This window comes from Gymnoscopelus braueri (genome assembly GCF_963280865.1).
Source record: "Gymnoscopelus braueri genome assembly, chromosome: 2".
NCBI classification, from domain to species: Eukaryota; Metazoa; Chordata; class Actinopteri; order Myctophiformes; family Myctophidae; genus Gymnoscopelus; species Gymnoscopelus braueri.
Genome location: NC_137604.1, coordinates 38,463,605 through 38,480,429, shown reverse-complemented (window position 1 = coordinate 38,480,429; position 16,825 = coordinate 38,463,605). Strand labels below are relative to the sequence as shown.

At 43.0% G+C, this 16,825-nt stretch overlaps 1 protein-coding gene across 1 annotated transcript; it reads left to right on the top strand.

Moving 5' to 3' along the window:
* The first annotated feature begins 5,069 nt into the window (after positions 1–5,069).
* LOC308105395 (uncharacterized protein) lies at positions 5,070–15,712 on the top strand. Its single transcript, XM_080456097.1, has 6 exons — positions 5,070–5,267; positions 10,341–10,385; positions 11,836–11,901; positions 12,008–12,155; positions 12,861–13,022; positions 13,497–15,712. The coding sequence occupies exons 1-6, from the start codon at positions 5,079–5,081 to the stop codon at positions 14,750–14,752; spliced, it is 1,866 nt and encodes a 621-aa protein (XP_080312223.1). The 5' UTR covers positions 5,070–5,078; the 3' UTR covers positions 14,753–15,712.
* The last annotated feature ends 1,113 nt before the right edge of the window (positions 15,713–16,825 follow it).

Here is a 16,825-nt window from a genome sequence, read left to right as displayed (position 1 = left end):
TCCTAGTACGAAGTACTTCGTTACTTTCCACCACTGCACAAAGATTTTCACAAAAACACATGTGCACGCACGCACGTACACACTTTTGCACAAAAATATATTCCTGGCCTGATCCTCTCTATTACACCTCTGTAAATCAAGTCTAACAGACACCGTATCCAAACTGCTCAAACTGTCAGTGCCTTGGACTCAATGTAATCAAATTCCACATCAACACCCTTGACTTTAGAATACTGTTTCCACTGGAATGGGGTTGCATATGTAATGAATTTAGATTTGTTTTTGTAATGCATGCTTAGGTTAAAATTACATTGCTACAGTATAGGCCATAACAACAACAACAACGACATCTAAACAGTAAATCCTTTGCACGCCTATCATTGGTGACAGATAAGTAGAAGACAAGGTACTGAGACAAGCTCTTCAAGACCTTGCAAAACTTTCAAAACTCCCACATGTGCATTTAAAACATGTTTTGTTTAAATTCAAAAAGTGCAACACAGTATGTGGTTTTTCTTTTCTTTTTTTCCTTTCTTCTTCAAACAAACCAGCATACTGGACTGCTGTCCATGCAGTACTGTATGCTGTATTCACAATTTCTTTAGATAAATCAAAAGGGAAAATAGCATGACACAGCAAACCATACAAGGACAGACATGTATAGAGATCTCCATATATGGGCATTAAAGGGAAATAAGTAGACAGACTTGCATCGTTCCCAAGTAGACCGGTGCCCGACGCACAGGTCTACTTATGGTTTAAGGCTACTTATGGTTAAAACCACTTAAGTGGTTAAAACCCACCACTCAAGCCACACAATTCCCTGTTGACCTCATAGGTCACAGCAGCTGACCTGCGTCTGTCTCCTCTGTATCTTCACCGTATATCTCACATCAATCTGGGAACCCATTTTGTAAAAAAAACAAGAACTTGGTTTGGCTCCTCCCCTTTCTTTGTCCACTTCCTCCCGGGTGCACCTGTTTATTCCTACTAACAACAGCATTACATGTTTAAGGCAGTGGTGCTGACTGAATCTGTCTTGAGAGATTAATCTCACATAAGAAACCTCCAACTAGTGTGGGAGTCCCATAAACTGTACCTACTGTATATGCATTGCACGTCATCACTTGTTACATGAAAGAACTGTGAGAGTGGAAATGCCCCCCCCCACCTTAGTTTAAGGGATTACTTTTTTATCAACAATTATTAAGTATTCTTAAAATAAAATATAAATAAATAACATAAAATTACATAGGGACACCAGGTTGAAAGTGGTTAAAGGGAAATAATGTAATCAACTTTCTTAGCAAGTTGGGGTGATGTTTGCCTGCTGTTTGGAACCATTTCCTCACTGTGGGTAGAAAGAGTGGGGGGGTGGGGCAGAGAGGGAGGGAGGGAGGAAGGGCGAAGGTGAAGTGTGAGCCAGAGCTTCTACTGAAGCTTTTGGTACTAGGCCTTTTACAGTGAGTCGAGGAGAGAGATAGAGAGAGAGAGAGAGAGAGAGAAGGGGGTGGGAGAGAAAGAAGGGGGTGGGAGATAGGAGGGTGGCTTATGGACACTGTATAGTGTGTGTCATTTCAACTGTTGGTGGGTGAAAGGAAATAAGAAGTGCGTGCTACTGTGTGCATATGCAAGTGTCAGCATGCGCCTGTGAGTGTGTGTGTGTGTGTGTGTGTGTGTGTGTGTGTGTGTGTGTGTGTGTGTGTGTGTGTGTGTGTGTGTGTGTGTGTGTGCGTGCGTGCGTGCGTGCGTGCGTGCGTGCGTGCGTGCGTGCGTGCGTGCGTGCGTGCGTGCGTGCGTGCGTGCGTGCGTGCGTGCGTGCGTGCGTGCGTGTGTTTTGTGACAGCTCAGTGGAAATGTGATTTTGTGTCATTGTTTGCCTTAACTAACAAGCTGAAGCTGACCAAACAATCTTCAGTGTTTCGTCACATCACAGCACCCTGTGGCCAGAAGACCTGCTGGTTTGGATGTCTTTCTTACAGTCCTTCTTGTGTGTTTAATATGAAGAATCATGGATGTTAAATGTTAATATAGTTCCAATCCCATCGAGAGCTACAGTATGATGAGTATCCATGGAGAAGATCAAGCAACACTTTGGATAATATGGAGATGAACATTTTAGTAATCTCTTGAGTTTTCATTGCTCGCTGCCTTTGTATGACAGTTTTGATACCTGGTTTGATCAAAAACCAACATCTTGCTTCCCAGTGTCCAGGGAAATTGGATTGAGGATTGGGCCTTTAACCACTTGAACCCCAGAACCCTATTCTGGGGGGAACATAAGCCAAATGTAAGAAGTAAAAAAACTACAGAGCCAACTCTGGTACAGTTTACTAAGGCTAGGTACTTGCTGGTTGTGGAGAGGGTCCACAAAAACTTCTTTGAGACAGAAGTGCTCAGAAAAGGTTGAGAACCTTGTGGTCTGGAGGGTTTATGTGGTTAACTTGAAAACCACACGGACAACCCTCCAGAGTCACAACAAGTCTTGGAGTAATTATGCACTGCAGATAAATATATCAAAGGTGTACTGTATATGCTCATTGAATGTGGCACATTGGCATGGCACAGACTGGGCAATTAAATATTTCGATACGTGGATCACTGGCTCGTTTCAGGCCTGAAAATCCATCTATCAGGAGACCACAAGGGGAGGTAAACTACATTTTCCCATAGAAGGGAGGTGACATTTTCCCCTTGTTCTCCTTTGTACATAATGGTGTTTTGTATTTGTCGATGATAAGTATTTTTGTGTTATTTTTGACTAATTGAATACTATAGGACCACAATGGAAACAAGTCCCCAGGACTTTTTTGTGTTATCCTTTTAGACAAAATGTCTGACTGTACCTCTTGCTGTTTACATTTCTGACTAATAAAGCATTCAATCAATCAAAAAGGGTTCTATTTAGCGCTCATTAACACCCATGGGTGGTTGCCTTCTGACACCTCTCGGTAAAGCAACACGCCCTGCTTGTTATTACTGCCTTTAATCTATACCTATGACATAATGGGGCTGACGCACACATTCATAAGCTAAAAATAATGAGGAGGAGTTGGCTGTTCCACTGTTTGGAACTTGGTTGTCATGAGGGTTTCAACCAGGCACTAGATGAGGAGAGAAAATAGGTGGGGCAGGGCAGGGGGATATAGCTCTCTCTCTCTCTCTCTCTCTCTCTCTCTCTCTCTCTCTCTCTCTCTCTCTCTCTTCTCTCTAACTCACTCACTCACTCTCACACACACACACACACACACACACACACACACACACACACACACACACACACACACAGGGCGTAACAAGCTATAAATGAACTGAACCATAGTGCACTGTTAAGTTGGTGAGATGAATGTCATCATTGAATAACTTTCCATGTCTGATCAAAATAAGTCAGTCAGTGGAATTTCACTGTATTTACGAAGTAGCAACAGCAGGTCATGGGTCATGGGTCATGGGTCATGGGCAAGTCAAGTCTCACAGACTTTAGAAAAACAGCCCAGAAAAAGAAAAAAGAAAACAAGTCATTAACCTGGTCCTCCGCTGCCATCCAGTGGTGAACACTCGTAAAGGCACAGGGTTACTGGCACATGGTGACCATGGTTTGGACGGTTTGGTGTCACTGTGGCATTGAAAAGAGCAAGAAATAGGCCAACACACTGTTTCCCAAACAGTGGGACAGTGGGTCGGCACCCATTTGTGGGTCGTGGGTCCATTTTTATGGGTCGCGAGTAAATAACCCCTTTATTTTATCAATTTCCTCCATTTTTTCAATTAGTTCAAAATATTAAAACAAATTTCCCCCAAAAAACTAAACTTTTCATGAATTAAAAACAAATTCTGATTTTTTTGTTGCTTTTTTTGTAGCTTGTAGATCTGCTATTTTCACTAGTTTGGGTCCCTCTTTTTGGTCTCGAGCTAAAAGTTTGGGAACCACTGGGCTAGCACATGGTCTCAGAGATGAAGAGACAATGAGTCTGATTCATCTGGAGTTAGGGTCAGATTCCTCAGTGAGGTCCTTTCAGAGCAACTTTTTGTTTATGTGAAAATACTAGTGAAATATTAATGCAACCAAATTAAGCCCGATTTGTATTATACGTCGACTCTTTCTTTCTTGAACCTATGCTCTTGAACCACAAAACAGGCCAGTGAGTGGCCTCTTGCCAATTGCCATCACACCTGGCATAGTGGCGTTGTCAAATTTCCTCATGTGGGTGCACCTCATTCAGTCGCCCCCCTCCCACACACACACACACATACACACATATGTTTTGCAAAATAAAATAAAATAAAATAAAATAAAATAAAATAAAATAAAATAAAATAAAATAAAATAAAATAAAATAAAATAAAATAAAATAAAATAAAATAAAATAAAATAAAATAAAATAAAATAAAATAAAATAAAATAAAATAAAATAAAATAAAATAAAATAAAATAAAATAAAATAAAATAAAATAAAATAAAATAAAATAAAATAAAATAAAATAAAATAAAATAAAATAAAATAAAATAAAATTAAAAAAAATAAAAATAAAATAAAATAAAATAAAATAAAATAAAATAAAATAAAATAAAATAAAATAAAATAAAATAAAATAAAATAAAATAAAATAAAATAAAATAAATGAATGCCAATGGATGAATGGATGGATGGATGGATGGAAGACTGGATGAAATATAAGACAAAGTAAACCAGTCTGAAAAAATAATCGTGTATAGTAGTAGGACCATGATAGGACATTATTCATCATCAGGTAGGCTAATTTACTATTTGCACTAATGACCTCTGCGGCTGTTGCTAGGAGCTCCGTCCAATCAAAGCGCGCAGCTTCTCTTCCACCAACAACACGGTGACATCATGCTCCCCCCCCCCCCCACCACTCCCGCCCCCCAATGTATAAACTATCACACACATCCCGTCTCCTCTGTCATATGATCTTTACACACGCCACAGTACCGACTCGTTTCTTTTTTTTACTGTAATCAATGGTATCGGTTCCGTTCCATAATGTGGGTTGGGCTGCTGGGAGGGGGAATGGCGGAGAGGGAGGTCGCAGCCACGGGAAGAGAGAGTGAGTGAATGAGTGAGACAGAGAGAGAGAGAGAGACATGGGGGGCTCGGCAGAAGAATCAGATCCAGGTCCTTCTTCTTCTTTTCTGTTGTTTTGTTTTGTATTTTAGCTCCGTGTCCAGTCCGTCTCCCTCCTTCCTCCCCGCCATGGATCCAGAGAAGACGCTGACGTTCTGCCTCGGGTTGAAGGCTGAGGAGGTAAGGAAGGAAGGAAGGAGGACGTTGTCTTTTTACAACTACATGATGTAAACATCTGCACGTCACATACAAACTGCATCAGGCGGTAGTTTCCATTGGCCTGGGCTGGGAGTTGTTGGCAAACAGTTTAGCCTACCCTTATTTGCGAAGGCCTACTTCTTTACTTAAGTTGTTTTGCGACAAGGCATTTTTAAAAAAAAGTAATGTTTGCTGCAAAGAATTGTATTTTAGCTCTCATTTGAGATTTCAGACCAACACTGGCACTGCAGTAATATATTAGCAATATGGTACTAGGACCAGCTGTGTTTTGAATTTGATTCCTTGAGGTCAACAGGCATGTAATGTGATAATCTTCTTGCCTACTGAGAATTGTGCCTACTTGCCTACTACTGCCGCACTTCCACGTGAAGCTGATTTATACCCTTTATTTGCACTTGTGTGTGGAGAAATTGCCACAATGCACCAAGGAATTAACCTATATTTATGCAGCCCATAATTAAAAGAGGTTTCCCTGGCACGCGGTGGTATTGAAGCTAATTTACAGTTGAGCTAAGGAATACCAGAGGAATTCCATACTGCTGATTCAGAGAGCTCTCCCAGAGAGCCTTTCTCCTTGGACTAATACTAGTAATGGAGCAGTACAGTATAATAACCTAGTACTGTACTGTACTGTACTGTACTGTACTGTACTGTACTGTACTGTACTGTACTGTACTGTACTGTACTGTACTGTAACAGGTCTACCTATAACACTATCTGTTGAAAGCAGGCCAAACTTATTCTGTACTGTAGCACTGAGATTTGTTTCAAATGTAAAGTGCAATATAAATAAAATGTATTATTATTATTATTATTATTATTATTATTATTAATCTTGCTTATCATGTCATATTTGTAACATTGTACAGTCAAGGCCATGATTACTGTCATCGTGTTGTGACTCCCGGCTTTCTTTAGGTCATTTCTGTATGGGAACTTTTGTGTACATTTATGTTTGTCACTTTGTCTACGAGCCAGTTTCTTTTCTTTTCTTTTTTGCTACTATAAAGCATTTTACTAGAATATTTGGTTGAATTCCACACATAGCCCACCTTCAAAGTAGGGGATAACAACAACACGTATGTCTGTATACAGATAATGTATATAGATATTAGATAATGTGTTAAAAGGAGAGTGTAAAAAATATTTTCTTTTCCCTGACATAGATCTTCTGTGGCTACTTTGGACATGGCCTTGGATACACAAGATATGACAAAGTCCCCCTTACCTCCCACACACATTCAGAGGCATGTGTGCAGGCAAACATGCACATGCTTTCTCCCAGTCACATTTGCGTACCGTATGCGTTTGTGCGTATACAGTGGACAATTACATAATATTCACACATGCATACCTGGCTGGCATGTGTGCATTTATGTACTGTAGGTGTCTACACACGTGCATGTATAGTTAGTGCATGATTGTGTGTGCATGCATGACACCTGCATAAACGCACACACGCACACGCATGCACGCACACACACACACACACACACTCACACACTCAAACACGTGCTTACATACTGTACATATTTATGGTCGCACATACTCGTACAAACACTCACATGTGCATACATGCAAAGGTGCAAGCCCTCATGCGTTGGGTGTGAGGAAGTGAGGAAACGTGTGCTTGTGAATGTGCTGTTGTGGCTTTACCTCAAAGACCTTTGATTGGGCCCCACCGAGGTGCTAGAGCAAAGCCTGTGGTTTCCGAGTGGTCTCCAAGGATGCCTGAATGATCATAAAACATAGCTTGTACACGATGCTGGTGGTCTGAACCACAGGAACTCACTCAACACTACATCGATGGGCTACAAGACAGCCTGGTGGTTAGAGGTTAGAAGGGTGATGTGTGGCGGGTTCACACACACTGGACGCGGAAGCGTTGCAAAGTGAAATTCTCGCATGAACAGGAGCCTGGCTGTTCATAACGGTACATGTTTTCTTATACCGTTTTGATGGTGACAGATTAAATCCTGGCAGTAACTAGTGAACCTTTTGAGGTGTCCTTGAGCAAGACACTGAGGAACAAGTGCCCAGCTTGGATAATGGATATTGTCATGTCCCCCCCCCCAATTTAGTTGTTATTCCAATTGATTCCTCCCCACACACATTTGTGTGTTGTCACTGCTGTTGTATCCTCACCTGCCAGTGAGGAGCACCCAATGGGAGCGTGATCTTTTTATACAACTAGATTCTGACAGGTAAATAACGTGAACGGCGCTAAGCCGGCTCAAGAGAACTTCACAACGTTCGGCACAGCGACTCGCTCGCTTTAGCTCGCTCAGCGGTGCCTCTCATGGCGCAAGTTCGCTTGAGACGGCGCGCCGCCGTCACGTTCCAAAACAATACTTTATCGGCAAAAAAAAAATCTGTCAATCAAAAACATCTTGCACCATCTACTTGCTCTAATATTGCTCTAATTGAAAGAGTGAGTAGGATTTGTCTGTCTTGCTTCTTGTCCTAGCACTTCCCTCATACAGACTCTTTCTAGGGTCATAGGAATATTGTCAGGGTTAGGGTTAGTTTGACAAATCTGGGAACCCATTTGGTAAAACAAAAAGGAAAACGTTGTCTTTGCCTCTGGGGGCACAACCTCCTTTTTGCTCAGAGTGTTCCCACTTAGTAGAGTTGGCTTTCAACTCCATAAAACCGTCTTTGTTTTGGTGAGTAGCGAAAGTGTATTTTTAATTTTTACTGCAGACGAGAGTTTGTGCAGCCTGTGGTGCGAGCGCAAAGAATCGAAAGTCCCATAGCCTTAAGGAGAACTCCTTCTAGGCTATGGATCAGAGCTAGCACGTACCATACCCTTGCACCACCTGAGTGCCCATCAGCATTTGCTAAAGATGAAGATTTTTATGATTGGCTGCGCATTTCAAGAGTAGGGTTACAGCCATCAAGTGTGTGTTTAACCTTTTTAGTCATTATTGAAGACCCCCGGTCCATCCACCGAATCGATTTTATCCACCAGCACCCTCCAGGGTCCCCAGCTGTGCAAAAACCTGTCTATCAATGCATGCCCTTGAAAAACAAACAGTTAACAACTCATCTTTTTAAACCAGGATTGATTGCAATCAGCTGAAAATATTGCTACCAAATTGCCTTGCGTCACAAAAGTGACAAAACCATCACTTCTAAGTGAAATGACTGCCAAAAGTTCTGTTCTGTTGTTCTTGTGTTTTGTTTTTAATGTGTATTCTATATGTTACCTCTATTTCTTTCTTTTTGCCTTTACTCACTACTGTTCCTAAGTAGGGCTGGCTTAGATGAAGTCAATGTTTTGCTCCTGGTCACATGGGTTGGCTGTTGCTCACCACAACATCAGATCAGTTTCTGGCAGAAGGCTGACGTGCCTGTGCAGTGAGCGCTGTGCACCTACTGCTGCAGTCCCCTGATTTATTCTGATCCGCTTCATTAGTTGCTCTCCAACCTACTTTGTCTTTGTAGTATTGTGTGTTATGCAATACAGAACCTGCATATTAGGATATCTTGCATGTGCTCGTGAGCACACACAAAGCATGTATTTGGTATAAAGTGGTTCTCAATACAGACTAGTCAACAGCTACCTCTAAACAAAAGAGTTCCCATTATTGCTGGGCTTCAGGGTCCATTGTTAAAAGAATCTAAACTCGGTGCCCTCAGAGGCTTCATGCTAGCATTGTGTGTTTGACACTGGCCCCTGAGATAGGCATTTTTCTTTTCTCTGTCATGCAAGAGCTCTGTGTGACACTCACAAAGACGGAAGCCACGCAGTGGAGTGCGAATTGTTTCAACAGGGTGTCGCATATATGGGGCTGATGTAGCGTTCACAGTCCAGCATGTTTTTCTACCACTTTAGCCTTCTGAGATACTTGGCACAGACTGGATTAGTGATTTTTTACTGCAGACTCTTGGACAAATCGTCTTGGGATTGTGATATGACCCTTTGTTCTTCTGTGTGACACAGGACAGGCTTGGCCTTGAACAGGATAGGTAGGTCTGTGGGAGTTTGACATGGCCTATCAAGAAGGAGAATGAATTATGGTGCTATGTTCCGTTGCTTGATGCTATCTACAGTACCTGTCTGTCTGTCTGTCTGTCTGTCTGTCTGTCTGTCTGTCTGTCTGTCTGTCTGTCTGTCTGTCTGTCTGTCTGTCTCACTATTTTATTTCATAGATTACAGAGAGATAGTGAGAGAGAGAAGGGGGGGACGTACATGCTTGCATGCATGAGGTTGGCCATCCTGGATGTTTCTATGGGGTTTCGGTGCCATGTCTATCAGTCTGTCTGTCTGGTATCTTGTGAGAAGATGCAAGCTCAGATAGAAGAGTCATTGTCCTCTTGTATCCTTGAGGAGGCAGGACTGTTACATCCACAGCCTGCTGGCTGGGGAATGGGCTTCTAAACACTTCTCTGCATGCCTCATTACTAGTATAACACAGGTAATAACTTTCTACTGGAGAAAACAGATCAGTCTTTTATAACAGGTGTTACAGACCAATAGTGTCCTCATAGGAAAAATGTGGGAGTAGGCCTACAGTATGTGATCATTTCTAAATCACTGACATTATCAAACAGTAGACATTTCTGTAATCCATTGACGTTTGTGTGATGAGAATGTGCTAGGATAAGAAATAGTGTTGCAAGAAAAGATGATTATAAAAAAATACATACCTGTATTTTAATCAAGACAATGGTATGTTAGAGTGATCTGAGGGGAGGAGGGTGGTGGCAGCATCAATAGGGTTAGTTCGTTTTCAACCTCATGCTCTCATATCTCTCTTCTTTGTCCCTTTCACGTTGGTGCTCCAATTATCTCTCTCTCTCTCTCTCTCTCTCTCTCTCTCTCTCTCTCTCTCTCTCTCTCTCTCTCTCTCTCTCTCTCTCTCTCTCTCTCTCTCTCTCTCTCTCTCTTTCCCCCTCTCTCTATTTTCCCTTCCCTCTTGCTCTCTGGTATATGCCCGGCCTGCACCCCTACTCCCCATCCACCATTTTAAAATGTCAGCTGTATTAAACAGTGGTATTAACTGTTGCATTTCCTTCTCACCTCCACAGATGACCATGTCCCTGCAGGGCCTGGATGGCACAGAGGCCACTGCGGTAGGAAGGCACACCGTTTTATACATGAATTGATGATTATCTTAACTGAGGCATTTCTGCTTTGACAATTAGTTAACCACTTTCAACCTAGCATCCCTATTTTGGAAATGTCATTATAAGCAAAGATTTTTCCAAATCTTCAAATCTTCAAAATGTTTGAAAATAACTTACAGTACGAGCAGCGTATCACAATGTGTCACATCGCGACATGTTCTGAGCTTTTAGGTAAAACATTTTGTTATGCGATAGCAAGGTCATGACCTAGATCTAGACCCTTGACCACATCAGAAAGTTGGCTGTCTTATAGATTATTCAAGCCATTTCTGATATATTGGACAGTGCAGTTAAGAAGGATAATAAAAGTAGAGTGGATGACAGGAGTTAAACCTATGACGATGCAAATAGGATTGACTTCACATTGGAAAGTGCACACTAGCTGTCTGAACCACCAGGAACAACCCTAAACTCTTTGTAAAAACGGCTAAACAACTCACACGCCAAAAGGAGACGTATTGGCTACAGAACAACAATTCTGCTGTGCTAAAGCATAATGACATTAGAGTAATTAGAGGACTTATCCTAGGGCATTATGAGGTTCTGGTCTCTTCAAATCACTAGTACTAAATAATAATTCTTCTAAGACAGAGCATTGACTGCATTGATTTATTTGACACAACGTATTGTGAGCTTGTAGATTGGCTATTTTCACTTTTTTTTTACATGCTACCATTGTACAACTAAGTATAATACAGGGCTTAAGTGATTAATCAGACTATTATTGATTATAAAAAATCTATTAGAATTATTTTGTGTCAATTCATTGATATACTGTATAAGAAATAACAAAAGTCATTAAAAAACTTGCTTCTCGATTATTTGATTAACCTATATGAGCAAGATTACGTTAGTTATTGGTTCTAAATTGTAAATTGGTTCTAGATTGTAAATTGTAAATGTCGGTTTAGATATATTTATTAAGTGCCCAGCCTACTATAGTAAGCTATATGTGTGTTTGTAAGAGCGTTACGTGTACACATGCTTTTCTGGTACGTCTCTGTGGAGCACATGGAGACCAGTCCCTAGCAACTGTGGTTGATATGGCAATAAAGTGAGTCTTGAATTACATTAGTGAACATTGCTCAGGCTCATGTATGGTAAATAAAGATGAAGATGGTAATTCTTCATCACATTATAATTCTGGTTTTGCCACTGTCTATGTAGGCCCCCCTCAACCCAAACTTAAGATCCTTAAAGAGGGATTTCACTCATAATCCATATATATGTTAGTTCCAGGCTTCAGTTTAAAATTATAAATATTTATTCTACCACTGTCAACTACCAGGTGTTCTGCCTGGTCCAGCCTTCAGGGACTAATGACTCTTGATCACACTGGCATTTGTTTTCCATATTTTTATGAAAAGAATTCACAATTCTCAATTTCTTATTTCAGACAGTGACAGCTTCTCAAAATGATGCTGACATGGGTACAAGCTCTGACATGGGTACAATTAATAAGGTGGGTACCCCCCACATTTTCAGACATAACTGCTCTAAAATACAGTTCAACTGCCCAAGTGATTTATTTTGGTAGTTATACTGTCATGTGGCATTTTGTCCACCAGGGGGTGAAGTTTCATGGGGGCTCTGGAAGTGAGCCTATAGTAAGTCCTAAGTACTGCCCTGGGGTCAACAACAACCCAGGCTACCTGTGTGAGACAGGGCACTGCTGTGGAGAGACTGGCTGCTGCACCTACTACTATGAACTCTGGTGTAAGTCAACTGACCATGCTTCTTTGTATAAAGAGTTTCCAGGTCTAAGCATGCAAAATATATTGCATATATTGCAAATATAAATACACTGAGTAGGTGCTCCATGTGAGAGAAATATCGCTGCAACCACAAGTGGTGGCTGCAGTTATGTTGTGCTCTGTCAAAATTAAAGTTGATTGATTGGTTGCTGTCACAAGGCATCAAGAAACAAGCTATCATGTTTCTTGACTGATTAACATGGAAATTCAGCAGATAGGCTGGGATTGGCACCAAAGGCACAATGACCCACTAAATATCTGTAGAATTGGTGTGTGTGTGTGTGTGTGTGTGTATGTGTGTGTGTGTGTGTGTGTGTGTGTGTGTGTGTGTGTGTGTGTGTGTGTGTGTGTGTGTGTGTGTGTGTGTGTGTGTGTGTGTGTGTGCGCGCGCGCGCAGCGCGCACGCGTGCGTGCGTGTGGAGCCCTGATTGAACAATCTATAGGAGGCTCAAAGCAACAACCTGAGCTGGTAATAATCATGGATAACAGAATCTAGCTAACTCACAGCCATTTCTCATGTAGTTTGTCATTTCCCACGGCACTGGTTACAGGGCAGCTTTATTATTGTATACAGACTGAAGCCATCGTTCATTCATTCTCTAAAGAGCTCACACTCCTGTGTTTACATTGGTTCATGTTTGGTCTTTGTTAACTGTGTTTACTGCAGGGTTCTGGTTGCTGTGGACCATTCTGATCCTGTTCAGTTGTTTCTGTGCATATCGGCACCGGCGAGCCAAGCTCCGTATCCAGCAACAGCAGAGGCAGAGAGAAATCAACCTAATTGCATACAACGGAGCCTGCAACTACCCGACCTCCATGCTCGACCTCAGTACGTTTACATACATTAGGCTCCTCTGAATTTAGTGAGATTTTAGGCATTAAGCTTATCCAGACTTAAATGAAGGGGAGGTAAGGGATCAGTGTCTTCCTCAAAGATTATTGATAGGAGTCATGGACTGCAGTGGGGATTGATCCCTGCATGCGTGGATGGAGATAATCATGAAATATGGTGGGAAAGAAGGTCAGTGAAATAAGTAAACTTAAACAGAGAGGAAGAGGGAAATCAAAAGATAAGAGAGAGAGAGAGAGAGAGAGAGAGAGAGGGGGGGGGGGGAGAGAGGGAGAGGGAAGGACAGAGAGCGAGAGAGAGAGAGTTAGAAAGAGAGTTAGAAAGAGAGAGCAAGAATTATAGTGTGTGTATGAATGGACAAGGAGGAAAGGGACAGAGGGAGGAATTGTTTCAATTCCAACTTCCTGAATGGAAATAGAACCTCCCTGATCTGACACTTCTCTCATGACGCAGGTTTCTTGGCATCCTTCAAGCTTCCCTCCTATGAGGAGGTGGCAGCCCAGCCGAGCACGCCTCCTCCGCCCTACAGCTCCGTCTTCGCCCTGCAGGGAGGCAGCTCCATGGGGGGTCCAAGCTCCTCCTACTCCCACCACCCTCACTACCACCCTCATCTACCCCACCACCCCTATCGACACCCACCCGCGTGCCCCCCCTACCTGGGCCCTGCAGCCCCCCCGGGTCCTAGCGGAATGACCTCCTCCCAGAGCTCCGACAACTACACCAGCTGCTCCTGTGAGTCCTGCTCCCTCACCTCGCCCTCCAGCACCTCCTTCTCTGTCCAGGTGACGGACGAGACCTACGACAGCAGTCGCGGGACCACTCCCAGCGAGGCCGGGGCGGAGCGGGCCATGGCGCCCAGGGTCGGGGCTTCTTTCGATGCCGCCGCCTTTGCGTCCACCCCTTCCCCGCCTCCTTTGCAAGCTCCGCCGGATCTCATACCCGCCACCACTCCCGATGTTGTGCCCGTGTTCAGGCGCCCGGTACACGGCGGCGGCGAAGGAGGCGCCTCCCCAGCACCGGCCTCAGTCCTGTCTCTTCCGTTACCCGCCCTTCATCACTCTCACCCGCCTCGACTTACGCTCTCTCCCCTTGTTCTCTCCCCTTCCCTGCACCCTCCTCCTCCTCCTCCTCGTCATCGGGTCCATCCTCTCGCTCTGTCGGACCCACTGGGAGCCACCGCCGTCCAGGGCGAGGAAGCGGCGGAGTGGCGTTCCCCTGTTGACCGGAGGCCCTCCCCCAGGTCCACACTGTCATCCCCTAAACACGCCCTCTTCTCCTCTAATGTAGACTTTTTCGAGCACCGCAGCGACAGAGACGAGAAGAAACAGGAAAAGGAAGTAGAGGAGGAAGACCACGACGAGGAAGATGATGAAGATGAAGAGGATCACTTCCGCCATCGTAGACTAACGGGCGACTCGGGCATTGAGGTGTGCCGCTGCCACGTTAAGAAGAGAGAGGAAGAGGAGTGTCGGGAGGAGGACCTGGAAAAGGGGCTTTTGGTTAAAAGAGGAGAGAAAGAGGCGATGGGTAACAAGGCGGGGGAAGGAGAGGACTTGCTTCATGACAGCGTGGACTGCTCGCTGCGAGCGCAGACCACTGCCCTCCAGTCACAGCTGGCGGGGGACTTTGGCCACGCCCCCTCCTCTTCCTCCAACACTGCCGTCGTCGCCAAGGCAACTGAAGCCATTATCACGGTGGAGACCTCGTGAGCTGGTGTCTACATACGATGTAGTTGAACTACTTCAACTTAGGTGACCACAAAACTTGCATTGAGTGCAAAGTAGTGTGGCGGCATTCTTTTGTGTGGCCTGATGTCGCCCTCTACTGGTCAAGACTGGAAGGTGGAGAGCCCATGTCATCTCACAGAGGCCTTGTTGGATGTACAGTATATTTTATGGAAGGAGGGCTAGAACGAGAATCATATACTGTAGCTCATGTGGTTGTGTTTACTCTAATTCAAATGAGGAATGTTGAGAGAAGGGAACACCTCAAAGATTGGGATGGAAACGCTTTAGCTTTTTTATTCATGTGAATTGTTTTTATATTTCTAAACACCAGAAACAAGTCGTGTTCCTCTGTCTCCTTCCACCGCCCGATCTGACTGGAGCCAGTGGAATAAAAGGAAAAGTTGGGCGAAGTCAGCACACGCACGTCACACGTCACACGCTCACACAGCTGTGCTTGTGGCATGGTGTCTGTCCTTTCCACTATCCCTGGCTCTGCCTCTCTGCTCCCTCTTTTCTCTCTTTGCTCAGTCTCTCTTTGATGTAGACCACTAGCCGCCCACTCTTAGATGTGTTGGTGATGTGTGTAGGAGAGCCAAGACTGCAGTTTTAATTCAAAATGTGTCTAGTGTATCAAGGACAACTAATTCCTTCAACTGTTCATATTTAATCAGTTAAAGGGAAACTAAAATGTTCCTTGCTCCACCCATATCACACAGTAAAATCCTTTTTCATTTGTACACTCAGTTCAATTAACACTTTTTACAGGATTTTACTGTGCAGTAGGATGTTGCTGAAATTGCTTATATAATTTGATGACAATCAATATGTAATTTGAATGCTTTGGGTACAAAATAGTACTGGCATCGTTAGAAAGAATCTCCTATAATCTCTGATGATAATTTTCAGTGACATTCAACTGATTTTGGTTGAGCAGGTCTCACATTTTAAATCAACATTTCAGAAATGTGATAATGATCAAATGTTCTCATTGTCAGAAAATGTTGGAAAACTATTGTCAAGAAAGTAGAGAAATAAAACCCACTATTGAACATTATAGGTGTTATTACAGTACACATGTATTGAATTTGTTTAGATATTCCTCCTATGATCTCAAAGAGTTGGCCTCTGATAATACAGTCTGGATCATAGTTTGATTCACGCGAATTTGAAGAAGGTAGAAACAAGAGCCTGTTGCATCAAACAACCCTTTGTAGAGCTACGCTATACTGAATGGGAGACAGATTTTGTGACTGTAGCATGGAATATGACAGTTCGCTCCAATGTCACTGATAATGTTATAGTAAAAGCATGTACAATGTACTGTATAAGTATACAAAGTCCATTGGCCTATTCATTCTTAGTTGGGCAGCTGCAAACAAATGTGTCTGGATGACATGCCAGATACAATTTTTGCTACCCTGGATACTACCTGGTCATGGCCACTAAAGTCCCATGATCACAAAAATAACACAAATTCTGTTCAGGGTTGTGATCTATTTTAGAATTTGGTGGGTGACTATGGATTTGTAGGCTGTGTCCTCTGCTTGTGTCTCAAACGGAGGGAATACACATTTTGAAGGAGACAGTGTGTTGGGTGACAAAGCTTTATGATGGGAATACGAGTATCTGTGTTTGATTTAGACTGTTAACTGCATTTTGTGTACTTTCACTGTTGTGAACACACATAGGATGTGAAGTACTTTAATTCACATGTAGTAGGGCGTTTGCTGCCCCATTAGCAGTGTTTTTTCAACCTGCTTTCTCCAATGATGGACTGTTAACTTTTTTTAATAAGCAGGAACTTTGAGACTATCCTTCATCACTGATTCTGAATGTAAAAGTAGTGCTTTGGGGGGGAGGGGGGGGGGACCAAATAAGAAACTGTTTACGAAGAACTTTACGCTACTGGTAACTTCTGTAAATTTGCTACCAAGACCATGGGAAATAACCTAGTACTCTGCTGTGTGTGACTTTGATGATGTTGGTGAAGATGGTGGTTCTATTTTAAAATGAAGTGCCCATTTGTCATGTCAGTCTGGATCTTGTGTCCTGTTA